This window comes from Heteronotia binoei, chromosome 4 (assembly GCF_032191835.1).
Source record: "Heteronotia binoei isolate CCM8104 ecotype False Entrance Well chromosome 4, APGP_CSIRO_Hbin_v1, whole genome shotgun sequence".
NCBI lineage: Eukaryota > Metazoa > Chordata > Lepidosauria > Squamata > Gekkonidae > Heteronotia > Heteronotia binoei.
In genome coordinates this window covers 102,653,148-102,680,838 of record NC_083226.1, presented here as the reverse complement: position 1 = coordinate 102,680,838, position 27,691 = coordinate 102,653,148, and the positions used below count along the sequence as shown (strand labels likewise).

Here is a 27,691-nt window from a genome sequence, read left to right as displayed (position 1 = left end):
CTGGGCCAGAGGATTTCATCTCAAAGACTTTCTAAATGGATAACTGAGACCATAAAACTTTGTTATCTACTGAATAAGAGACCTCTTCCAGGGCCGATCTACTAGAGCTATGGCCACTTCCGCAGCTTTCGTGAAAGGCATTCCTCTGCGGGACATTTGCAAGCCTGCTACTTGGTCCTTGCCGCATACCTTCGTTAAACACTATGCGCTGCACCTTCGTTTGCATCAGTGTTCATCGGTGGGCCGTGCTGTTCTTCAGTCTCTTCCCTGCTGATGGACCACTGCACCCTCCTTCAGGTAGGCTTTTAGCTTGCTATTCTCCCATCAGTGTGATGCATAGAGACCACGAAGAAGATAAACAGGTTTCTTACCTGTAACTGATGATCTTCAAGTGGTCATCTGTGCAGTCACACTACCCGCCCTCCTTCCCCACTACTGCCGGTCCATTCTCAGGATCATGCAGTGGTCAGAAGGAACTGGCGGGATGTCCACTCCCGTCTCAGTGGGTATGCGCAGTGGGGCTTCTGGGCATGCGCACTGGGATGTGTCTGCGGAAATCCGCAGCTTTTGAGTCACCGATCGTGATCGGTGTTGGCGCCTTCTCCCATCAGTGCGACTGCACAGATGACCACTTGAAGATCATCAGTTACAGGTAAGAAACCTGTTTTTCTACAGTCACATATTTACTGCTCAATGGACCCTCCGATTTATCAGTGAGTGTGTTTGTGTTCCAAGAAACTATGGTATTCTAATGGCTTTTCTTTCTTCTTGTGAGGTATACCTGACTCTCAGCAAAAGTAGGGATGAGCAATGGGGAGAAGCTCTAAAAAACAGACTTTTGTAACCCTTGGTAATCAACTCAGAGGCAGAGAGATGTCCTACATCGTGAGGGGCAGGAGGAGTTCATTCCTGTTTGAATTTGTGTTTGGGACCTCACTAGCCCCAGCTGGATTGAATTTGACCCTAGGCGGTATATTTGAGAGCCTCTGTTGAATTCATATAGAAAGCTTTGCCTAGATTAGCTTTCAGAACATGTTTAATGTAATATTCGGTTATTTTAAAAGGGTCATTGGAGGCATACTACCTGCCTATAGAACTACATTCAACTTTTAAACTAACTTATTCTGCAGGCATGGCAGAAAGCCCGAAGTGATGGCTGGGAAAGAGCTTTTTGTGAGAAGAACTTCCTTTCTCAGGCAACAATGGAGATTATCATAGGAATGAGAACACAGTTGCTTGGACAGCTTAGAGCTTCAGGTAACTATTATGAACCTGAAGAATATGCAACCCCCCCCCCCTTTTGGATATATATATATATATATATAGGTATGGGGGATTGTGACCTTGTCCCAGCTATGAATACCTACGTTTACACTGGCTGTATCACACTGTAGTTTCTTACTGCTTGGTTGTCCTGACATGAAAGTAAAGATGGTTCTGTGGCAGACACTTGAACAATGTGTGGGTTTTATAGTAGGGTTGCCAAGTCCCATGTGGCCTTTGGCTGGGGACTTTTTTCACGTGTGCATAGCAGTGACGTCATTGCATTGGCGACATCATGCAACAGCCGCTCTAGGAGCTTCTGGGAAAACTCTGTGATTTTCCTGGGTGCTCTAGCAATTTGGGAGGAAAACTCATACCAAGAGTTTTCTTTCCAAATTCCTAGAGTGTCCAGGAAGTTCCTAGAGCGGCCAGCGTGCGACGTTGCTTGTGATGACGTCACTTATGAGTTGTGCCAGCGACATCGGGAGGCAATCCCCTTGCCAGCCCATTGCAGGCTGGCGAGTTGGGGACTCCCAAAGTGGGAGAACCCCCACTGGGGAGCTTGGCAGCTCTGGTTTATAGTAGAGCTGATATTTTTACTTACTAGTTGATGTAGTAAAAATTCTACCAAGATACTGTCAGAAAGTGCCAAGACCTGTCAGAATGGATTCTACAAACCATGGGCAGAGCGCTATGGGGCTGTACCTAAGAATGGTAACTCTTCCATTGGCATGTGACACTTTAGTGGCAGAAAACAAGAGTTGGGGAGGTTGTGCCCTTCTCTTCACTGCAGTCCTTTGGACCGTATGACATAGGCAGGAGGGTCCAATGCAACTGTCATCATCCCTTTGTCCCTCAAAGGGGGTTTTGAGTGAGGAAGTAGTTATCTTTTAAAATCTTATCCCTTTCTTTTCCTGATCAATTTAACTAGCATGTAAAAATAGCGTGATAAGCCTTTGAACTTGAATGCAATGTGTTATGTGAGCCTCCAATATCTTGCCGTGATATTGAAGGGTAATAATGCTACATTTCTAAGTGAACTAAACCATATAGCAGAAATAAATTCTCAAATGTGTGGAACACTTGAGAATAATTACATAAAATAATAAAAGGATTAAAGCTCCCTATCTTGTTTTAACTCAATATTTCAAAAGAAGTCTGATTTACTTCAAGCATCTGTTTTTGCCCATGACAGTCAGTCATAGCCATATGATATCAGGGGAAAATGACTTAAAGGAAATTGAATATGGGATTTCATTGGGTAAATATCCTCTATTCTCAGGTTCAGGAAAGCCTGGCACTGAAATTTTGCAAACAAACACTGCTAAATCTAGCAGTGTCCATGTGTTTGTAATTTCTTATCAGTTTTTTTTGTACTATTATTACAATCCTACATAACTCCCCTCATCCAAACTGGTGATGGAGGAAAGTGCCCTCAAGCTACAGCTAATTTATGGTGACTGTAGGTTTTCGAAGGTAAGAGATGAACAGAGACGGTTTGTCATGGCCTGCCTATGCAGTAACCCTGGACCTCCTTGGTGGTCTCTTATCCAAGTACTAACCAGGGCAGACCTTATTTACCTTCTACGAAATGACAAGATTGGTTGTAGCCTAGGCCATCCAGGTCAGGGCCCATCCAAATTAGTATAACCTATTTTTTTAAAAAAAGCTACCCCCTTCCTGATATGTATGCCAGAAATGGATAATTGTTTTTCCTAATTTATATCCTGTTCTTTGTTTATCTTCCAGGTTTCGTTAGAGCCAGAGGGGGTGGTGATATAAGAGATGTTAACACAAATTCAGAGAACTGGGCTGTGGTGAAAGGTGCCCTAGTGGCTGGAATGTATCCAAATGTAGTTCATGTTGACAGAGAGAACGTTGTCTTGACGGGACCAAAAGAAAAAAGAGTCCGATTTCATCCTACCTCTGTTCTGAGCCAGCCTCAATATAAAAAGGTAAAATAATGTTAGAGTTAAAAGTTATACAGACTTGTGGAGTAGGTATAAAGGCTTCTCTGTTTCTCAGTGCCCTGTCTTGATGACTTTAAATGCTTTGCTGATTCAAGCATGATTTAATGCAATCCCTGATTCAGAAGCCAAATGTCATTCTTAAAGTAAGTAGTCAGTAATGGGGGGCAAAAATACTTGCATGGTGCAGTCAGCAACAGTGCTAAATTCATCTGCTAAACTTTTGCAGGCAGCTAAAAGTCTGCCATGAAAACGTTGTGAAAGCAACGTCACCCAGAGTTGGAAACGACTGGTGCTTGCACAGGGGACTACCTTTACTTTTTATCAGCTTTCTAAAACATACAAAGAATTTAATGATGTCTTAATTAACATCACAAAGCATGGAGATTGCTTAAAGAGAGTCTTGAGATGCAAATCGGAGATTCTTTTGAAAGTGAGATTGAGATTGAAGTTTTAACAACAAAACCGTCAAGGCCTCATGACTAAATTAGTCAAGAAATTTGTTGATGTATGAGACACTTAGATGGAGTTCCACTGGTTCACCTTCCAGGCATTGGTCTGGTCTGTATTTTAACTTCAACAATGCTGTTTGGAATCAAGTGCTTCCAGCCCACCCCTTACAGATAATTGGAATATGGTTTTAGATATAATTTTCTGAAGTCTCTCTTTATTGACCTAAAAAACCCCCAATTTGTTTTAAAACTTCCTTTGTTACTGCCAACAGATTCCTCCAGCAAATGGTCAAGTGGCAGCTATTCAGGCACTCCCCACGGACTGGCTTATATATGATGAAATGACTAGAGCCCATAGAATAGCCAACATAAGGTGCTGTTCAGCTGTGACTCCAGTCACTGTGGCTCTTTTCTGTGGATCAGCTAGGCTGCCAAGTAATGCTTTACAGGAGCCTTCATCCTTCAGAGGTATGATGTGGAAATAAGAAATGTTCTGTTCTCCATTGGTGAAGCAAGATGCCATTTATGTGTGGTTACCCTTACAACTTGCTTAAGTAGACAGGCCTTGATGTTATAATTAAGCTGCTTGATCCCTTTCCAGTTGTCCTGCCTTTCACACACAGCAGAACTCACACTCTTTTTCCTGTCATCCTTTAGAGTTGTAGTGGGAGTAAGAAATGTTCAGATTCTTTTTATGTTGGTGCTGTGTTTTTTATGTGCTTGGCTGTGTCAAGGTAGTCAGGTAGTATCAACACATATTAGAGGTTGTTATATTTTATTTAGATCAATTTCATGAATTACAGATTGGTTCTTAAAGAATGGTATGTTGCATCTTAATCTGAAATTATGTGATTTTTGTTTAAATGGAACAATTATGTTGATGTAAAGTAAAAAATGTGTGGCTCTTGCTCTTCTGCTTCTTATTAAATTTAGTAAGAAGTCCTGTTCTCTTCAGCACCTTGATATTTGAAAACTGCTTCATGCGTAACCTTTTTCTTATATGAAAAGCGTTAGTATACGGAAAAGTAAAAACGGTAAACTTCTTTTCTGAGAAAAAAATGTATGTAGTTGTTGTACAGGTGCTTGGAAACCATGATTGCCTGCAGCATTCCAGCCAGATGTCATGCCACAAACATGTAGCTTTAGCAGTGCTTTCCTTGTAAAAAAAAATTTACTACTATAAAACATAATTACTAGAATGTATATTTCAGCACCATTTCTTATACCTTGTATGAATCATGAACTAAACTCTCACATGAACTTGAGTTAGCTGAACCCTCTCACTGACTTAAAAGATCATTGTAGAGTCTGAGGGCTGTATTGAGATGTCAAAATGACATCTAATTGGAACTGTGTCTAGACTTGTTTGATACTATTTCATCACAGTCCTGTCTTTTTAGGTCTCTAGAAAGATCTAGCAAACCAGCAGTGTCATAATTGATGCAATTGGAGAAAAGCTGAGGAAGAATGAAAATCTTCAGGTGTTCTTCCTAGGATTCAGCAAGTGAATCAAGGATTGTCTGTCAGCTAAAAACATCCCTATGACACTGCTGGTATGTTGCATCTTAATCTGAAATTATACTTGGATTGTATTGCATAGCATCTGTGTATTAATTGGGCATTACAAAAACTCCAGTAGTCTGTAATTACAAAACTTCTTTGTTGACGCAGGTTTCTTTTTTATTTTATAATACCTTGCATCTACTAATACTCTGAACATTTAGGAAACTTTGCTGCAAAAATGTATAGATGTGGTTAGTGTTACTTTATAATTCTACAGGTATCTAGCTGACTAGTTAAGTAAATAACATGGCTGTATCAAAGTCTTAAAGACTTGGGTTATTTGTAGAATCCATAAGAAAAAAGCAGACATGCTCCAATCTGGAAGTAGAAATTGAAATTGTGATTTAATTGGAGATCAGATTTTTTATTGAAATAACGATTTAAAATGAAAGGCATTATGAGTGTGGTGTTTAAAAATACTAATATGTAGAATCTGCTGGGTGTTCCCCCTAATATAGTGGATGGTGTCCTCAATGACAGCAGTGATAGCGAGATGGAAGACAGAACAACAGCTAACTTGGCTTCACTGAAGCTGGATGAATGGCTCAATTTCAAACTGGATCCTGAGGTCAGTGCTTCATCGATCACTTTTTAATAAAGAAAAAATAATAATATTGTGAATGCTTAAGGTCTTTGTGACGGAACCGGCCCGATTCTGCCTTTAGACCTGGTCCCGTCAACTCCCTTTTGAGTTGCCAACCCCTGGAGGGAGCTTATCCTCTTCCCACCACTAGGGCACACTGCCACCACCTGTTCGATTTAGGGGTTCCTGACAGAGAGGAACAGGAACTCCCAATCCCCCTTGGCAATTCTGAAGCCTGGCCTCAAGGTCCTTTGCCAACCCAGCACCTAGTTATGACAGAGACCAAAGTCCTTCTTTGGGAGACCCCTGGAGGACTGGCACCCTTGCCAACTGTATGCCTTCCTCCTTTCCTGGACTCCCCTCTCACAGTAGTGTGGTCTAAGTTGGTTGGGGAACCTGTGTGGTACAGAGGGACTACCTTTTTAAACAGACAAAATATTTATTTAAAATTTATAACTATATACAAGCATTTTTAAATACAGGGTGAACAGAAGTAATAAATGAAAGTAGGGATAAACACTCCTTCTTTCCCTAATATATAACTGGCCCTGACCATACCATCCAGAACCGACTCACCAGTCACCAAGACTCAAATCAAACTCAAACTGACTCTCAGCTTCCCCTGACAACTTTTAACTGCCCGTTTCCCTCCAAAAACCTCTAATATAAACCCCAGTTCCCACCCAGAAACTGGTTTTCCCCCCTGCAGCCTTTTGGAAGATCAGCTGAAAGACTTCCTGTCTCTCTAGGAGGCCTCCTCTGAAGTGCTGCTTCCAGACAGGAGGGGAGGGGGAAGGAGGAATAGTAGGGTGCCAATCCCCAGGTGGGGGCAGGGGATCCCCCGGTTTGGAGGCCCTTCAGGGTCATCAGAAAGCGGAGGGAGGGGAGGGAAATGTCTGCTGGGAACTCTATTATTCCCTAGGGAGATTTATTCCCATAGAAAATCATGGAGAATTGATCTGCGGGTATCTGGGGCTCTGGGGGGGCTGTTGTTTGGGGTAGAGGCACCAAATTTTCAGTATTTGGGTGACATGATAGAGGTTTACAAGATAATGCATGGGATGGAGAAAGTAGAGAAAGAAGTACTTTTCTCCCTTTCTCACAATACAAGAACTCGTGGGCATTCGATGAAATTGCTGAGCAGACAGGTTAAAACGGATAAAAGGAAGTACTTCTTCACCCAAAGGGTGATTAACATGTGGAATTCACTGCCACAGGAGGTGGTGGCGGCCACAAGTATAGCCACCTTCAAGAAGGGTTTAGATAAAAATATGGAGCACAGGTCCATCAGTGGCTATTAGCCACAGTGTATGTGTGTATATAAAATTTTTTGCCACTGTGTGACACAGAGTGTTGGACTTGATGGGCCGTTGGCCTGATCCAACATGGCTTCTCTTATGTTCTTATGTATAGCATCTAGTGCCTCTCCCCAAAATACCCCCCAAGTTTCAAAAAGATTGGACCAAGGGGTCCAATTCTATGAGCCCCAAAAGAAGGTGCCCCTATCCTTCATTATTTCCTATGGAAGGAAGGAATTGAAAAGGAGTGCCATCCCTTTAAATGTGATGGCCAGAACTCCTTTTGGAGTTCAGTTATGCTTGTCACAGCCTTGATCTTGGCTCCACCCCTAATGTCTCCTGGCTCCACCCCCAAAGTCTCCTGGCTTCACCCCCAAAGTCCCCAGATATTTCTTGAATTGGACTTGGCAACCCTAAGGAATAGACTAGGCCAAAGCCTTGCCTAGATTTTTATAGACTCCTCTAGCCAACTCCCAGACAAGCACAGACTTAAAATGGTGTTTCTCCACAGTCTTTAAACAATTAAATTGTAATTCAGCATTATACATTTGACTACTAAAGGAAATAAGCAATTCTATACTCCCCAACTCTTTCAGTCTGCACTGACAGAACTAAACAATGCAGTGCTTTTGTTTAATTAGTGGAGTGCTGCATTTAGAATTCTTTCTTTTTTTTTTTTTTAAAAAAAGGCTATCATAGAGCTATAAACCAGGGGTGTCAAATGTCCAGCTCACAGGCCAGAATTGGCCCATCTAGGGTTTTAATCAGGACCATGGGACCCTTTTCTCCCCTCTCCCAGCTTCACCCTTTGAAGCTCTGAGGCTGATGAAGTTCCCTACTCTTTCTGCCTTGTCTTTGCTGGCTGTAGCAGGAAGCAAAGTTGCAAAGAAAACATGGAATGGATTTTCCATTAAGGTTTCTGTGCCCAGATAGATAGGGCCCAGAGACCTTAGTGGAAAATCTATTCCACATTTTCCTTGCAACTTTGTGCTGCAATGTGTTTCAATGGAATAGAGATCAGTTTCACTTTCAGCATTCCTATAGCCAACTGAAGCTCATTTATTTATTTATTTGATTTATATCTCACCCTCCCCACCAAGGCGGGCTCAGGGCAGCTTACAACATGAAATTCTAACAATAAGATTAATAAATATTAAAATACATTAAATAATTTACAACAGCTAAAACAATAAAACAAAATATGATCTAACAGTGTGGTGCTATTCTACAACCTTCCTTCGCAGTTTTTAGGCACCAGTCAGTTATATGCCATCCGGAAGAGGACTGTCTTACAGGCCTTGCGGAACTGCCCAAGATTCCACAAGGCCCTCACATCTTCCGGTAGCTGGTTCCACCAGCAGGGGGCTATAATCGAAAAGACCCTATCCCTGGTTGACTTCAGATGGGCCTCCTTTGGCCTGGGGATTACTAGCAGATTTTGAGAACCAGATCTAAGCACTCTCATGCTTCCTTGCAAATAAAGGGTTGATGCTTTGAGCCAGCTTGTCTCTGCTGAATGGACCTGACCTAGTGAGTACTGTAACCTTGGAACCCACAGCCAAAGGTGGATATTACAGTGGAGAACCATTGCCAATCTGAGTAGCCCTGGGGCAAGGGGAGAAGCTTGCAATGCCATTTCATTGTTTTCCCAAGCTCAGAGTATTTTATATTTTTAGTTTGTGCTGTGATCCTTGTGCTTTTTCTTTATGTTTTATTTAAAAAATTGCATTGCTAACTTCCACTCTTCCCCCACCTTACTATTTCAAATAAAATATTGCAAGAGTTTTAAGCATATTTGTATTTTAAGTTAAAATATCTTTAATTGTGTTTGTCTGTGTCCTTTATAAAAATTTGTATCTCTACTACCTCACATTACATTTTATGACACACATGGCCCAGCCCCACAAAGTCCCATTTGTGTCAGATCTGGCCCTCCTAACAAATGAGTTCAACACCCCTGCCAGTGCAGAAAAGGGAAACCACAACAATCAAGATGTTAGAGCAGGGGTGGCCAAACTTGCTTAATGTAAGAGTCGCATAGAAAAAATGTCAGAGTTTGAGAGCTGCAAGGAAGGAAGGCAAATAGATGGAGGAGGGAGGTGGAAAGAAAGCAACTTTAAATGCATTCTCCAAGTTAGCCAACAGGGTGGTGGAGGTTTTGAGAGCCACACAATATGTGTGAAAGAGCCTCATATGGCTCCTGAGATGTAGTTTAGCCATCCTTGTGTTAGAACATTCTCCCTTTGACTTAGGACAAAAAATGACTGAGAGACATTAGAGGCTTTTAAACTATGTATAGAATACAAAATGTGGGTTATTTTTTTTTAAAAAAATTAGAAATTACAGTGCAGTCCTAAATAGTTAGCCTGTTTTAAGTGAATTGAATAGGCGTAGAAAGTATAACTCTGCTTAGGATTGTTATTCAATGACCTTGACTGACTGTAGAATCAGAGCAGACAAAAAAACATAGTGTAAGTCCCTGTTCTTACAAACCTTACTTAATTTCAGTAAATTTCCAGGTTTTTTTGTAGGGTAGTGTATATGTAGGATGTATTAAACAAACTCATGGGATGTTGTGGGATAGATTCCAAACCATTATCTGAGGAAATTTTCTGATTAGACTTGAGAAGTATTGTTAACCTTCCTTGCGCTGATTTTCTGTTGATGTTTCTCTTGATTGTATAAACTCCCTGTTCTTACAAACCTTACTTTTAAAGTTTACTCCACAACCCATTACATTTCCAATTTTTTTTAAAAATAGTGGGGTGATATGTACATAGAATGTATTAATTAAATGTTCTCATCTTAAAAAACCCAAAACCCTAGTTCTTCACTTACTGCATAGTATCCGTGCATAATTGAGTTATGCAATGATGACTGCTGGCTTAGATAGTTGCTGGCTTAGATCCAGTGTGGTTTAGTGGTTATGAGCGGTAGACACTAATCTGGAGAACTGGGTTTGCTCTCTGCTCTCTGAGCAGTTCTCTTAGAGCTCTCTCAGCCCCATCTATCACACAGCATGTCTGTCATCGTCGTCATCTCCTAAAAACAGATATTCTTTAAAAACAGATGTTCTAGGGCATTACCTTATAACTGCTGATTAGATCTTGATAATGTGCAAGTCCTATTTTGCACACTTCAGTGTTATCTAGACTTGGGTTTGATTCCTTGTTTTCTAAGACTGGTGCCAGTTGGACAAATAATGGGACATTAATTTATTACTGAATTTAGCCCAACTTTCAGTAAGGCCAGATCTTTTTGGAATAAGTTTTGGTTCTAGTGCTGCAAAAACTTTCAAAACAGGTTGAAAAATAATGATTCAACTATTTTAATTGAAAAATTATAGTCAAAAAGATTTCAAATCATTTATTTATTCGTTCAGCTTAAACTGTCTTCCTCCCATTCAACTATTTGAAACCATATTCATAGTGCTTCAGGAAAGCAGTCTTGGTCTACTTTGGTTCTAGTTGCTTCACTACACTTCCTTTACTCTTGTGGCAATAACTGCCCCGATGTGGGGAAATCCTTGCAAATATTCAAATTTGTGTAAAAGGGCAATAATATATATTAATTTTGGTGCATTTTACTCAGAAATATTTAGGAGGAAAAGATGACAAATGTAAAATGGTGCGCTTCATTTTCAAGACCATCTCACTGATTTTATGTTTCTTTGTACAGTCTGGTCATAGCAATATTGAAGTTACAATTTGTTAAACTGCAGTGATGTCTAAAGTAAAAACTGCTTTCTTTACAGGCTGCTAGTTTACTGTTGCAACTGAGACAAAAATGGCATAGTTTATTTCTACGGCGCATGAGAGCTCCTTCAAAGCCTTGGTCTCAAGTTGATGAGGCAACTATACGAGCCATCATTGCAGTCTTAAGTACTGAAGAACAGTCTGCAGGTTTACAGCAACCTTCAGGAATTGGGCAGAGACCAAGACCGATGTCATCTGAAGAACTTCCTGTAACATCTTCTTGGAGATCAAACACTAGCAGAAAAAGCTCAGCAGAAGCAGAATTTGCAGATGACTCTTTTAATTCTGAAAGGCCAGTATATTGTAATGATAATAATAAATTTTATTTGTATCCCGCCCTCCCCACCTAGGCAGGCTCAGGGCGGCTAACAGCATTTCATAAAACATACAATAATAAATAAAACCTTTAAATTTAACAATATAAAACTTTAAGTTTAACAACATTAAAAACCAGTCAATACAATTAAAATAACTTGGTCTGACAGTGCCGATGGTGTTTGACGCTAGTTCTGTCAGTTTATACAATCTATACAGTTTACACAGCGGCATAAGTCTTTAATTAGAACCGCATTAGCGGATCCTTAGTTAACAGCCTTCTTCAGCAATCCGAATATGCAAGTTTAAAGAGGGTAGTCTTGCAGGCCCTGCGGAACTGATCAAGGTTCCGCAGGGCCCGCACCTCCTCAGGGAGCTGGTTCCATAGGGCAGGGGCCGCGATTGAAAAGGCCCGTGCTCTGGTGTTCTGAAGTTTGATCTCTTTCAGCCCAGGGATAGTCATTAGATTTTTCCCGGCTGACCTCAGTGCTCTCTGGGATTCATATGGGGAAAGACGGTCCCTCAGGTAGGCGGGTCCTCGGCCATATAAGGCTTTAAAGGTAATGACCAACACTTTGTACTGGACCCGGTATATAATCGGCAGCCAGTGCAGTTCACGTAGCCCCGGCCGTATATGTTCCCATTTCGGGAGTCCCAACAACAGCCTGGCCGCCGCGTTCTGCACTAGCTGCAGCCTCCGGGTCCAGCACAAAGGTAGCCCCAAGTAGAGGGCATTACAGTAGTCTAATCTTGAGTGACCATTGCATGGATCACTGTTGCGAGGTCCCGGCGCTCAAGGAAAGGGGCCAACTGCCTTGCCCGCCTCAGATGGAAGAATGCTGACTTTGCAGTGGCTGCTATCTGGGCCTCCATCGATAATGAAGGCTCCAGTAAAACACCCAGGCTCTTTACCTGGCGCACTGCTTTCAATGGCGCACCGTCAAAGGCCGGGAGAGCTATTTCCCCTCTCAGAGTGCCGCGACCCACACAGAGGACCTCTGTCTTCGCTGGATTCAACTTCAGCCCGCTCAGCCTAAGCCACGTCACAACAGCCTGTAAAGCCCGGTCGAGATTCCCTGGGGCGGAGCCGGGCCGGCCGTCCATTAGTAGATAGAGCTGGGTGTCATCTGCATATTGATGGCAACCCAGCCCAAACCTCCAGGCAATCTGGGCAAGGGGGCGCATATAGATGTTGAACAACATCGGGGAGAGAACTGCTCCCTGAGGCACCCCACAATCCAGTGTGCGCCTCCGGGATCGCTCACCCCCAATAGCCACCCTCTGTCCCCGTTTAATTGTAGTGTCCAGAATTACAGCTATCCTGTAGAGAGCTCATTCTCTGCACACAGAATGCATATATGTGTTTTTAATAGGATTTATACAATGAGCAAGTTACAGTAGCAAAAAGACAGCAGTGGCTTTTTCCACAGTAAGAACATTGATGTTGCCAGCTGACCTCCATGTTCTCCTACCACAGTTTCCTTCTCATGCATAGCTTATTCCTGTTTCTGAATGGTGAACAGCCTTACAATGGGGCTCAGATTGCCCAAGTAGACTTTAGTAAGACTGGAAGGTCACAACACTCTTTTTTTCTGACCAGTCACTTCCAGTTCACATTCCATCACTCTCTTTGTGAGTACAAACTTTATATATAGTGTGCAGATGTGATTTGGAAACACCCAATAGTGCTACATTTGGAATAGGAATAATTCTGAATCTTATCCAGATATTGGAAATAATTTGTAATATTCAGAATTCCACTGATTCTTGTAGAAAATAGGCTAGGCTGCCAGCAAGAGGAAGAAAGTGAAATCTGTTATTCAGACAGCTTGCCCTGGCTTCTTGAGAAAGAAAAAGGGAACATTCCCCAGACAGGCTGATGCCAAGGGTGGTAGGGACAGATAGCTCAGTGGCCCTGACTGGGGTGAGACCAAAGCCTGTGAACAGTGTCTCTCTGCATTTATGAAATCCTGAAAAAAGGTGCAGGCACTAGAGATATTTTCACATTGGTCCTTTTCAACTGGAAGTCAGGCAAAGTTTAGTATATAGTTATCCTATTGTCCCCTGACTATTTGCTGTTAATTAGTTTTCTGCATGTTGAAATCCCTTTTGAAGCACCTCAGCCTACAGTTGATTCCTTCCCTACTCTTTGGTGTGTATTAGGAAAAAAGATAGATCATGTAGATTGTAGAATAATGGGGAAAATTTATATTAAGCTTAGGTTCCTTTTGGGGGTATATCAGACTCCATTTTACGCAGCCAAGAATAAGAGGATCTTGAGATCCAGCACCACCAGCTTTGAAATTATGCTTACAAATAAATAGTGTGACCTGAATAATTTTAATATGTGTTGTTTTTAGTATTTTGTATATATTTATTATATTTGACATATTTTAGAATCTATTGTGTGATCGATCCGGAGCCCGCTTGCAGGAAGCTCAGAATATAAATTGAAATAATAAATAAAATAAGCATAAGGTTTGTTAGATAGGGAGAATTTATATTTAGATAATCAATTTTGCATCTGTGTGATTTTCATTTTCATTTAATTTATTTTATTTTTGGCATCTGTTCTGCTGCAACAGAATCAGATACTGTTGTTTTGGAGGGAGAGTCCACCAACAGGATGAAATGTGGGGATGGTAGAGGAAGTTGGTGCACAGGAAAGGCTGCAAGAACATTGCTTGGCCTCCCTGAGATGGCTCTCTCAAGCCCATAGTACAGGGCATATCATGCTTCACTTTGCTGCCCTCCTGCTGACCTTTCCCTTCTTCCAACTGCCCTTCCAGGACTGTGCTCAATCACTCAATGGTTGGAAAGGTCTCTGCTGCCCACCACTGTCCGTCTGTCTGTGCATTGCTCCAGTTTGTCTGCAAGTGCTGCTCAGAGTATTTGCATATTCCCCAGCTCTAGTTGTCCTTCACCCACTGTGTCATTCTCCGCTCTGCTCTGGTGGCATTTGCAGTGCTCAGGGCTCAAGCCTAGATTGCAGTTATTTCCTAATGACTGGCATTGCTGCCTGGCAATAGTGGCTGTTGCTGTGTGTACTCTGCACATTTTCTCCACTCTTTGAGGTTTGGCATAGAAAGTGGGAATGAGTCAGAGGACCAAGGGAAACCTCAGGGTAGTTTTCTGAGGGAAACTGTAGTTTGCCTTTTAAATTTGAAATCCCAATTTTGGTACTAGTGCACATCCTTAGAAAGCTAAGATTTTGTTGCGTTAAAGTACATTACTTTGCTTTTACTTGCATTGAACCTCAATTGAACCTCATTTGTCTTTTTGTCTCCTAACTAAGACAGTTTAGATGACAAGGTGTCCAGACAGATGTACAAACATGAGACCTTATGTGGAAAGATGTAGAATTTTAGATTTCTGTCATGTGTGTGTATATGTATAGGTATTCCTTTTATTTATTATGTATTTGTTTATTAAATTTATATCCTACCCTTCCCTGAGTAGGCTCAGGGCAGGTAACATCAAACTGCATAATCATTAAAACCAGTCAATATATAATCATTAAAAAAGATAAAACAAATAATTTTGTCTACTAAATTTATATACTACTTTTCAGGACTAGTTGTCAGGACATTTTATAATGTAAAGAGATACATGTTATAATTATAGAGAGCTAGCATGGTGTAATGGTTAAAAGTTGTGGACTCTAATCTGGGAACCAGGTTTGATTCCCACTCCTCCACATGAAGCCAGCTGTGTGACATTGGGCTAGTCACAGTTCTCTCAGAATCCTGTCAGCCCCACCTGCCTTACAAAGTGTCTGTTGTGAGGAGAGGAGGGGAAGGAGATTGTAATCTGTTTTGAGACCCCTGAAGATACAAAACCCAACTCCTACTCCTTCATCTTTGTCTTCATCATCATTACAAACAAAAGACAGACCAAACAATAAACGTCATTGTCACATTTCAGAGTTTCATTAAACAAAGTCATTTCTATTAAAAGCCTGGTGGAACAGAATCATAGAGTTGGAAGGGACCTCTAGGGTCATCTAGTCCAACCCCCTGCACAATGCAGGAAACTCACAAGCACCTCCCCCTAAATTCACAAGATCTTCATTGCTGTCAGATGGCCATCTAGCCTCTGTTTAAAAACCTCCAAGGAAGGAGAGCCCACCACCTCCCAAGAAAGCCTGTTCCACTGAGGAATCGCTCTAACGGTCAGGAAGTTCTTCCTAATGTTGAGCCAGAAACTCTTCTGATTTAATTTCAACCCATTGGTTCTGGTCCTACCTTCTGTGGCCACAGATAACAATTCCACACCATCCTCTATATGACAGCCCTTCAAGTACTTGAAGATGGTGATCATATCACCTCTCAGCCATCTCCTCTCCAGGCTAAACATCCCCAGCTCCGTTAACCTTTCCTCATAAGACTTGGTCTCCAGACCCCTCACCATCTTCGTCACCCTCCTCTGGACCTGTTCCAGCTTGTCTATATCCTTCTTAAATTGCGGTGCCCAAAACTGAACACAATACTCCAGATGAGGTCTTACCAAAGCAGAGTAAAGCGATACCATCACATCACGTGATCTGGACACTATACTTCTGTTGGTACAGCCCAAAATTGCATTTGCCTTTTTTAGCCACCGCATCACACTGTTGACTCATGTTCCGCGTATGATCCACTAAGACCCCTAGATCCTTTTTGCGCATACTACTGCTAAGACAAGTCTCCCCCATTCTATAACCATGCATTGGATTTTTCCTACCTAAATGCAGAACTTTACATTTATCCCTGTTAAAATTCATTTTATTGGTTTTAGCCCAGTTTTCCAGCCTGTCAAGGTCATCCTGTATCCTGTTTCTGTTGTCTTCTGTGTTTGCAACCTCTCCCAATTTAGTATCATCTGCAAATTTAATAAGTATTCCCTCTATTCCTTCATCCAAATAATTGATAAATCCAAATCATTATGGATAGTACCAGCAGAAGGAATAAAAATAACAGCTGAAACCAGTGAAGAGAGAGGGTTGTCATACAATCAATTACTAAAAATGTAAAGTGGCAAAATAGAATTGAAAACTGCTGAGGAGTTGAATAAAAAATGATAGGTTTCAAATTCAACAAATAAAAAGCCTGGTGGAGAATGATATCAAAACTGAAGGAATAAGACGTGAGCAAACAGAAATGGAAAATGTTCTGCTTGGAGATAATGAAAAATTAATTTCAAAAGTATATGTTACTGTTAAAATGGACTACGGAAGATGAGATAGTAAAATCTCAAATGATTAAGTGGGCAATCAATGTAAATAAAGAAATACAGATGGATACATGGGAGTATCTTTGGAAGAACTCTATGAAATTATCAACATGTCAGAGTATACAAGAAAGTTGTTTTAAGATGATGTATAGGTGGTATATGACTCCTAAAAAATTGGCAAAGATGAATAAAAAGATGCCAGACAGATGTTGGAAATGTAGAAGACATGAAGGTTCTTTTTACCATATGTGGTGGATTTGTGAAAGAGCGAAAAAGTATTGGCAGATGATTCAACAAGAAATTTCAAGGATTTTGGGATATGAATTCAAGAAAGTAGCAGAGACTTTTTTATTGGAATTACAAATGGAAAAATTTCCAAAAGAAGATAGAACTTTGATTTGGTACTTGCTTTCAGCGGCTAGGACATTGTATGCGCAGTTATGGAAGCAAGAAAAAATACCAGAAAAATGGGATTGGATTGTAAAAGTTATAACATGGAGTGAGATGGACAAACTAACAAGAATCTTAAGAGACTATGATTTGGAAGTGTATGAAAAGGAGTGGAAAAAGTTTAGATGTTATGTAGAAGAAGAATGGAATATAAAAGGATATTGGACAATTTTTTAATGATGATCAAGTACTAGAAAAAAGTAGAATATGAATATAGATTCTTATGGTTTAAGGGTACCTTTAAATGTTAGTATTTTAAGTATATAACTTCGGCGGGAGTCAAGTAACGGGGGGGAGGGGGATTAGAAAATAGCATATGGGATAGATAAAAAGAAGGTATTAATGGATATGGTTACCAAATGTTATCAATAAAATTGTGTTTTCAAAGATAAATCCAAATCATTGGAGAGCCAGTTTGGTACAGTGGTTAAGTGTGCGGACTCTTATCCCCACTCCTCCACTTGCACCTGCTAGCATAGCCTTGGGTCAGCCATAGCTCTGGTAGAGGTTGTCCTTGAAAGGGCAGCTGCTGTGAGAGCCCTCTCCAGCCCCACCCACTTCACAGGGTGTCTGTTGTGGGGGAGGAAGGTAAAGGAGATTGTGAGCCACTCTGAGACTCTTCAGAGTGGAGGGCGAGATATAAATCCAATATCTTCTTCTTCTTCTAAAGAGGTTGAACAAAACAGGTCCCAGGACAGATCCCTGAGGCACTCCACTTGTCACTCCTCTCCAAGAGAATGAGGAACCATTCACAAGCACTCTTTGGGTGCAATCTGTCAACCAGTTACAGATCCACCTAACGGTAACAGGATCCAAGCCACATTTTACCAACTTGTCAACAAGGATAGTATGTGGAACCTTATCAAAAGCCTTACTGAAATCAAGATAAATGATGTCTTCAGCATTCCCCCAATCCATCAAGGTAGTCACTTTCTCAGAAAAAGCGATCAGGTTAGTCTGACATGACTTGTTCTTGAGAAAACCATGCTTGCTCTTAGTAACCACATTCATTCTTTCTAAATGTTCCAGGACCGACTGTTCAGTGATTTGTTCTAAAACTTTTCCAGGTATAGACGTCAAGCTGATGGGTCGGTAGTTACCTGGATCCTCTTTTTTCCCCTTCTTGAAGATGGGGACAACATTCGCCCACCTCCATTCTTCCGGCACCTCTCTTGTTCTCGAAGAATTCTCAAAAATAATAGCCAGAGGCTCAGAAATTACATCCGCAAGCTCTTTTAGAACCCTTGGATGCAATTCACCTGGCCCTGAGGACTTAGTTTCATTTAAAGAAACTAGGTGTTTATGTACTACCCCTACACTGATTATAGGTTGGAACTTCATACCCTCCTTATATGTTCTGTTTTTGCCATGTTGAGCACCGTTCCCCTCAGAAGAGAAGACTGAGGAAAAGTAGGAATTGAGCAGTTCCGCCCTCTCTTCATTACCTGTTACAATTTCACTTTCTTGCCCTCGCAATGGGCCTGCCGTGTCCTTGCTCTTTTTCTTACTCTGAATATAAATAAAAGAACCCTTTTTTGTTGTTTTTAGCATCTTTGGCCTGCCTAAGCTCATACTGAGCTTTAGCTTTCCTAACTTTTTCTCTACAAGCACTGGTGATTTCTTTATATTCATCCTTGGTTATAAGGCCCTCCTTCCAATTCCTAAAGGAGTCTTTTTTATTTCTCAAGTCTTTAGAGAGCTGTTTATGGAGCCACTTCGGCTTCTTTAGGCTTTTTCCATTTTTTCTTCTCATAGGAATCATCTGTGATTGCGCTTTCAGTATTTCACTTTTAAGAAACTCCCACTCCTCCTGAACCCCCTTCCTCCTAAGTATTTCTGACCATGGGATTTCACCCAGCATAGTTCTAAGTTTATAAAAGTTTGCCTTTCTGAAATCCAACCTATAAGTCTGACTATGTATAGCTTTTCCCTTCCCTAAGACTGTAAATTCCAAAATCACATGGTCACTACTGCCCAGGGTAGTAATACTTCTATTAGTTTATATAAAGAGGCAAGTGATGGACCCAAACACTTTACAGGAAAGATATTCCTTGTTACTGGGGGCAATAACTCTGGGAAAAGCCCTGCTAACAGATCTCTCTCCCCCCCCTCATCCTTCTTAAAACCAAACAAAATGTTGTTATTTTTTGAAAGCACTGTTTCTAGAAGACTGAAGGACAGTTTGACACAATAGATGACACATTAAGGAAGTGTAAAAATAAAGTTAGTTCAAATACTGTCAGTCAGCACAGCTACCTCTTTCTCAAAGAAAAATTAAAATGTTTTCCTCAAAGAGAAAAAACAATGAGAAGGCTACCTGAAAACACATTCTTCATTACTTCTGCATAGTAGTAACCATAATGCATATCACACATGCACACACACACACTTCTGTGCATTCTGTGATATGGGCAAGCTAGTTGCTAGACAAATTATATATTATTTGTCTAGCAACTAGCTTGCCAAGTTTTACTTTGCTCACTATTACTTTGTTCACATTAAAATATTATGCATTACTTATTTGATCTTTTCTGTTTTCACTGTGTGAAGTTTTTTCTATTTTCTTTTTATTTGCAACAAAGGCTATAGAGTTCAGAAACTTTGTATTCAGCTGCTCAATAAGCAATATCCTGGTTTTACATGCACTTGCCCTTTACTTCAATATTGCAGAGTTCTAATGAAATCTGCATCTCCTGCATTTCAACAACCACTGAAATACAAAGAAAGAAGCATTCTACACTCTAAACGTAGCATGGATGACAGGTCAGACCAGTTATCCGTGAAATCCACAGACAGTAACAGCTTCCCTAGCCCTTGTGCCAGTCCTTCTCCTCCATCATCAGGAAAGGTATAGTATTTATGTGATTCAGTCTATTCCATGTCTTTTAGAATTGATTAATACAGAATGAAATGAAAAATTAAAATATTTTGTATTTTCAAGATATCACCATACATAGAAGTTTAAATTCATGGACCAACAATATTGTGAAGATTTGTTTTGGTCTCATCACATCTTCTAGAGATCTCATTTTTATGCTTTTCCAGATAAAATATACCATATATACTCAAAAGGAAGATGTTTTTGAGGATGACACCCCATCTTTAAAAAAAGAGAAGGAAGTACATAAAAGCAGATGATCTTGAATTTAAGATGCTCCCTCCCAAAGAGGTCCTCCAGCCAGAGGTGCCCCGCTCCCACCAGCTTATGTTTTCCCCTTCCAGCCCCACAATGGTGGTCTTTGCAGGGCTCAGCACCTGTTGAGGCTGCTGACACTCCTGGCAGTACCCCAGGGGTTGATGGTTGGGGACAAGGTGAAGTTCTGCTTCTCCTCTCTCCCTCTGTGTCTCTAGCCCCTGTGGGTGCTTTCCTTGTCTTTGTTTTACACAGCACAAGTGCTTTTTCACTCCTGTTTCCTTCTCGATTTCCTTCTAGTCCACCCAGTCCAGGGAAGGCCTATCCTTACACAAGGCCACTTCTTCCAGCCTCCTCTGCGGCTGATGTAGGTTTTGAAAGGCTCAACCACAAAACTTGGAGCAAGAGGGTGCATTTGACAGTGCTTCCAGACTGCAGGATTCAGATAGCGACAGACACATGACTTGTTTTTCTTTGCAGGCTGTCAAATTAGCAGCCAAACACAGGAGAACCTGCCAGTAATAGTATGAGGACAACTTTACATGCCAGGAAATTTGTATGTGAGTTGCAGGGGATGTCCTCTTTTTATAAAGCCCAAAAAATTCTTTTAAAAATTCATCTTTCTTTTGAGTATATATGTATTACATATTGAGTATATATGTATTACATATTGCCTTTTCCTTCTTTTTGCTTCCTGAAAATATAAGCTGCCAAATTTATCTAAACTTGTCAGTGTTGCACATAGGTATTGAGAATTATTTCAGAAAAGCAGTGGCCTTGGAGATCAAAGTCTTTCAGAATATTAAAACATGGATTCTGGGTCTAATTGGTAACAACTATATAATCTTACCCTCCAATTCATTCTACTTTTGTCTGGCTGTAGTAGCTTAGCCTTTTTTGTAAGAACCAAAAGACTAACTATGCTTTGAAATCAAGAGCAGCCCCCTCTACTCCATTATATCAGCTGACTAGATTTGGCAAAAGTACAAAATGTCAACAATTAATTAATTAACAAAAATATTTTTTTTCTCTTGCTAAAATTCTGCTTTTAAATCTGTAGGCTACTTCTAGAGATCTATTGACAGCAGAAGGCAGAAAGGACAGGTTATTCGGTTGATCCTGTGCTGCAGTTGTGACCAGATTCCAAAGCTGCATATTAAAATGCAGTGAATTGATTGCAGCATCCAGTCCTTTCTGAATTTTCAGTGAATCTATTCAAATTATACTCCCTTTCCGTTCATTGAGCAACCTTCTGCAAGAATGTTTTGTTTTATTTTTTGTTTTAATATTTTACAAATGGCTTATATAATGTTTTGCATGTGCTCAAACATTATAAAACGAATCTGCTTTGCAGGGTTCCAAGCCTCCTTCTCCAAGGCCAAACATGCCAGTTCGGTACTTTATTATGAAAAGCAGCAACTTAAGAAACCTTGAGATTTCACAACAAAAAGGAATTTGGTCTACAACTCCAAGTAACGAACGAAAACTGAATCGCGCCTTTTGGGAAAGCAGTGTTGTTTACTTAATATTTTCTGTTCAAGGATCAGGACACTTTCAGGTGAGAGTTCTATATATTGTATGCAAGATTGTTTATTCAGCCTTCTGTGTTAGCAGCAGATACTGTTAGCGAAATATATTACAGAAATCCTGAATGATTACTTTTTTCTCTTGCTCTTCATTATGTGAGTTGTGACTTTATTTGAATGTACCCCAATGTTAAAATTTCTCTGTACAAGCCAAGATAGCATGTTTTGAAGGAGGCTTAAAGGAGACTTAGATGTGGGAGCATATTCAGATATACAGTTTCTGAAATAGTAAAGTCCTGGAAAGACTTTTATCAGATGCTTTTTATGAAAATTTGCATGATCTTTTGGATTGTAGAGCTGAAGGTATTTTAACCCTGCTGATATAGGAAAGGCTAAAATGCAGATAACCATCAATGAAAGTACTGGAGGCTTTTGAGATGGGAATTAAAAGGATAAGCAGTTGAAGCAAAAGAGAATTAAAGCTCAAATATGTTGTGATCTTATCCCAACTTCCTGTTCTTAATCCTCTTCGCTGTAAGGATTGCCTTTGTAAGTCTTTACAAGTAGCATGTTTCCCTACAAAGAGAAAAAGAATGCACACAGGTCTGGGTTGAAACAGCTGATGAATTTATTGCTTACAGCTTCCAAAAATTTGGCATTTATTCAAATGGATGCACTGTTGTGCAGTATAGGCAATACTTATATGCGTTCCTCGTGTAACTGCTCATTCCTGCTCCTGGGTGACTCAAGAAGATATATGGCTTAAAACTTCTCTGAACTGCCTGCTGTCACCATCAACCGGGAGATGTAGCTGAGCTCCAGTAATTCCCATGCTGGCCTGGCCTAAGAGCCACTTAGGAGACCCCCCCCCCCCAATCCTGCAGGGAGTATACTACCATCTTCTCTGACCATGGTCCCTCCAGATGACAAAGCACCAGTTGTGATTATAAATGTAAAGTTCTGAATTTAGGTAGGAAAAATCCAATGCATGGTTATAGGATGGGGGAAACTTGGCAGTAGTATGTGCAAAAGGGATCTAGGGGTCTTAGTGGGTCATACGCTGAACATGAGTCAACAGTGTGATGCGGTGGCTAAAAAGGCAGATGCAAGTTTGGGCTGCATCAACAGAAGTATAGTGTCCAAATCACATGAAATGATGGTATCGCTTTACTCTGCTCTGATAAGACCTCACCTAGAGTATTGTGTTCAGTTTTGAGCATCATATTTTAAGAATGATATAAATAAGCTGGAACAGGTCCAGAGGAGGGTAACAAAGATGGTGAGGGGTCTGAAGATCAAGTCCTAGAAAATTTGCGGGAGGTGGGTATATTCAGCCTGGAGAGGAGGCAGCTTAGAGGTGATATGATCACCATCTTCAAGTATTTGAAGGGCTGTCATATAGAGGATGGTGTGGAATTGTTTTCTGTGGCCCAGAAAATAGGGCTAGAACCAATGGGTTGAAATTAAATCAGAAGAGTTTCCAGCTCAACATTAAGAAGAACTTCCTGACAGAGCAGTTCCTCAGTGGAATAGGCTTCCCTGGGAGGTGGCGAGCTCCCCTTCCTTGGAAGTTTTTAAACAGAGGCTAGATGGCCATCTGCCAGCAATGCTGATCTTGTGAATTTAGGGGATCTGTTAGGATTATGCTTTGCACTGAGATACATGCTAAGCACCTTTATAATAAACCGTTGAAGTAGAAATTTACTTGAATTTGTGTAGATTTTCAATCTTTAAAAACTGTTACAGGGTTTTGCTCGAATGTCTTCAGAGATAGGACGTGAGAAAAGTCAGGACTGGGGATCTACTGGTTTAGGAGGAGTATTTAAGGTGGAATGGATCCGAAAAGAGAGTCTTCCCTTTCAGTTTGCACATCATTTGCTCAATCCTTGGAATGACAACAAGAAGGTACAAATAAGCCGAGATGGCCAGGTATGTTGTGTTATAGAGACTGTATGTTTAAAAGGATATGATCAAGGCCAGATTTCTGGTTCCTTCACTCTTCAATGTAAGTTCTGTTTTTCAAAGTTATTATTTATCATACTGCTGGAGGCAATAATGTTAAGGAAGAGCCTTCATTTTAGAGTGAAAGAGAAGATACCTTTTGCATTTTATGGAAAACAATCCCTGCCAGATCAGATTGTCTCAGCTGTGTTGTTAATACTGTTTTCAGCAGTTGCAAAAGCCTTTTTACTACTTTTGACTTTTTCACCTCTGCTGTAGGAACTGGAGCCTCAGGTTGGTGAACAGTTGTTACAGCTGTGGGACCGTATTCCTTTGGGGGAGAGAAACACAGCTGATTGAACATACAGCAGTAGATCTGAGGTATGCTTTCTCCTGAGGAGTGTGGGTAAGCAGAATTTTCAGACTTCTATGAAAATACCCTGTCCACTACTAATTTTTGTCATACAGCTGTTGTGGGTGAACTTGTATACAACATACAGTAAGTAATACCTGTCCCTAATTGTAAATAATGAAGGAAAGGTTGGCTCCATGCATGAGCACTACTCTTTATGGTTAGAAGAGGGAAACGTAGAACTGCACATAGAGCATCATAGTGGTAGGAATGAAAGGAGGAGTGAAGGCTGAGTGTGTGTAACCATTCCAATATCTGTTCGCAGTTTCCTGTACCACAAAGTAGTTTGTTTAGAATAAGCTTAATTCACATTGACAAGCACTTGAGGAAGCCTAATCGCCATTTATCAGCCTAAAGAAGGCTGCTTTATGCCTTGCTTTTTGACAAAATAAAGACAGTTTTAACTACTTTGAATTTCCCCTCCATAGGTGCTGCTCATGTGAAACATGCAACCTGCTAAAACCAACAATGCACTACAAGAGAGAAATGTAATTAAATGGATCCTGGAATTCAGTGGCATCCTTCCAATACAGGATGTATTTGATGCTGTGTACTTGTTTGAAGGAAAACATACAGGCTGCTTTTATTTTCATTGGGATGTTTGTTCTTAATGATTCATGTGATGTTTCAGATATTAAATGGAGGACACCAAAGCAGACTGACAGCATTAGTGAACGTTGAATAGTGTTATAACTATTTAATATTGCAGAAGAAGAAACTGAGATTAGTAATATTCACTAGTTTGAATTAGAACCTGTTCAGACTATGCTTGACTAAAAGACTTGCTTGGACTAAAAGATGTGCAGCTTTCAGGACTACTACTGCTACTAGAATAAAACAATGAAATTACAGTGGATGGAGCCACTTCCTCTCAGATTAAATCCAGTTAAAATTGTCACATGATGAGTGTGTCTTTTGTAAGAAAGCTGAACTCAAGATGTTTAATTTTAACTATACTCTTTGCCATTATGTACTCTTAGAAATGAGCATTGACTTCTAATACAGACTTAGTAATAAGCAAACTCTGTAACATTGAAAGAACGGGCATTTTCATGCAACTATTTGGTGTAGACCTCATCTCCAGAATGGATGTTATTTTTCTTTACCATTTCCCTATTTCTTCTGACTTCATTTTTTACAAATTTTGTCTTTACATTTCTACATATTTTTGATTTATTGATGTCTTGTCCTTTATTAGTTCTGACCTATTATAGTGTTTTCTAGGTGTGTTGTCTAAATTGCTGTTCACGAGGGAAAGGAGAAATGCCATGCTGAACTTGAAATAGGGCTGTCTTTGTGTAGCTTTTCCCCTACTGCACTCTGAATAGGAGGGATAGTTTCAGAGGTACAAACATAATTATTAGCAGTCTTCAAAGCTAGTAATATAAAGATGCCAGCTCTTTCCTGTAAACGGCTAAGTGAGAGGAAAAACCATAATGAATGGTCTTGGTAGAAGCAAGGGGAAATGCTCTTGTTCTCGGAAGAATTAACTAGTATTTCAATAAAGATTCTGGACTTGAATTAATTGGCTTTGTAACTTCAGTGTTTTTAATATTTTTACGTTCAGATGAGTTTCCATTGTACATCCATGTAGCTTTCTCTTGTTAAATTTGACTAACAGTGATCTTACAGTCATGTCTTGAATTTACCTGTTTACAGTTTGGAAATAAGGTGTTTCTAGAATAAAGTTATTTTGCTTTTACTGTGGTGTATTTGGAGCAATTTGTCACTCCGCTGCAGAGGGGTTACCTCCATAGTCAAGAATACTACTGCATTAACCTAGGATTTTTGTTTTCATTCTCAGTAGTATACAGTTATGTTCAACAGGTAGATCGCGATCTACCAGTAGATCGCGGAGAGGTCAGAGGTAGATCACCAGCCCCACTTGGTCTCATGGTTTGCTGGACAAGTGTTTGGGGTTTTTTGATGATTGTTTGGTGTGGTGGTATTTGATTATTGGTGCCAGTATGATGAATTCTTATTTTTACTTTTAGAACTGCATGTGTGGTTTTGGCATCATCCAGAGGTCTTCCGTTCCTGTTGATCTTTAATACTTTGGGACAGTGACAGCTTTGGACCAGTTTCAGCCAGTGTTAACTTAGCACCCCAGCCACCCCAATATAACGAAGATGAGTGTTCCAAAGAAGAGCAAAACCTACCACTTTCATGATGAATGGGAAATGGACTACTTCATCATGGTGAAAGACAAGTGTTGTTATCTACTTTGTAATGCCACTGAATCCTTGCCCAAAAAGGGTAATCTGGAGCGTCATTATAAGGCTCTGCATAGCAATAAGTTTGATGCTGATTTTCCACCCAAAAGTGAAATTCGTAAACTGAAGATCAAAGAATTTAAATCTAAATTGGCTGCACAGCAACAGTTGATGGCAAAGCCCACATTCGGTCAGTGCAACCATGGAATCCTTCAAGGTCAGCAACCTGATCGCAAAGAAATGCAACCTTTCAATGAAGGAGAATTTGTAAAAGATTGTTTTCTTGAAGCAGCAGACAATCTTTTTGAAGGATTTAAGAATAGGAAAGAGATCATAGCTGCTGTTCAAGATGTACAATTGTCAAGAAACACCGTCATGCTGCGAATAGAAAAGATGTGTGGAGACACAACTGAACAATTGTTGGAGGTTTCAGTTTGTGTTGCTTTCTCACTCCAACTGGATGAATCTGCAGACATAAGAGACATAGCCCAGTTACTAGTCTTTATCTGGATGGCTTTTGAAGACTTCAGTGTTTAAGAAAAACTACTTGGAATGATTTCTTTAAAAGGGAGAACTATCGCTCTGGAAATATTCAGTTCTTCCCATTCTTTTGTGACAAAGTGTAATCTTCCATTGCATAAACTTGTTTCCATCGCCACTGATGGAGCAAGAGCAATGACAGGTGAGGTTAATGGTTTCATAGGCCTCTGTAGACAGCATGACGACTTTTCAGATTTCCCTTCTTACCACTGCATCATTCACCAGCAAGTTTTGGCAAGTAAGAGACTCAATATAAAGACTGTCATGGACATCACTTTCAAAATTGTGAATTCAGTTCATGGAAGATCGCTTCAAAGATGGCTTTTCAATCTTACTCTTGATGAAGGGGCAGCAGAAATCATTTTGCACACAGATGTAAGGTGGCTAAGTAGGCACAAATTTCTGCAAAGATTTTGTGATTTGCTGAATGAAATAAGGTTTTTGAAGGAGAAGGGAGATGACAAATCAGAGTTGGAAGATGAGGAGTGGTTATGTGATCTGGCATTTCTCGCTGACTTTACAGGTGAACTAAGTGATATGAACATTGAACTACAAGGTAAAAACAAATGCATTGGTGAGATGATGAGTACAGTTTCATCCTACAAGAGCAAATTTGAGCTATTGATGACTGACCTTGCAAACAATATCCTAATTTTGTTTTTCAGAACAAGAAGTATATGACAAAAATCTGCACTGTTATCTAGAAATTCCAAAAAAGATTCTGTGTTTTCCAAAGAATTGAAAAAGTTGTGGAGTATTTGTCATACCCATTCAAAGCAGATATTGACATTAAGGAAACTGCAGCTGCTATCAGTAAAAATCACTCATTGAACAAGGCATCTCTTGAAAACAAAATAGTACCCTTAAAAATGACATTTTTCTCAAGACCTGTGCTGAGCAAGATTGTTTTGGAAGCTAGTGGCTAGAGACAAATTTCCCAACTTGAGAAGATGCAGTGAAGCTGTACACTCCTGTTTCAGTTCAACTTATTTGTGTAAATCTGCGTTTTCACATCTGAAAATGACAGAGTACACAGTGTTCCAACATGACAGATGAACATCTCCAGGAT

General features: G+C 40.3%; 1 protein-coding gene across 2 annotated transcripts in view; it reads left to right on the top strand.

The window, feature by feature from the left end:
- Positions 1–25,571, top strand: part of YTHDC2 (YTH N6-methyladenosine RNA binding protein C2) — a 72,191-nt gene extending 46,620 nt beyond the window's left edge. The window contains exons 21-30 of one of the 2 annotated variants that reach the window (XM_060235591.1): positions 1,131–1,257; positions 3,013–3,218; positions 3,955–4,150; positions 5,704–5,813; positions 10,881–11,173; positions 19,528–19,705; positions 21,345–21,548; positions 23,263–23,445; positions 23,737–23,838; positions 24,298–25,571. In XM_060235591.1, coding sequence (XP_060091574.1) covers positions 1,131–1,257; positions 3,013–3,218; positions 3,955–4,150; positions 5,704–5,813; positions 10,881–11,173; positions 19,528–19,705; positions 21,345–21,548; positions 23,263–23,445; positions 23,737–23,817 — 1,578 coding nt within the window. In that variant the 3' untranslated portion in view covers positions 23,818–23,838; positions 24,298–25,571. Of the gene's footprint in view, positions 1–1,130; positions 1,258–3,012; positions 3,219–3,954; positions 4,151–5,703; positions 5,814–10,880; positions 11,178–13,781; positions 13,842–19,527; positions 19,706–21,344; positions 21,549–23,262; positions 23,446–23,736; positions 23,839–24,297 lie in introns of those variants that run through there. The other variant, XM_060235590.1, reaches the window with a different exon arrangement.
- The last annotated feature ends 2,120 nt before the right edge of the window (positions 25,572–27,691 follow it).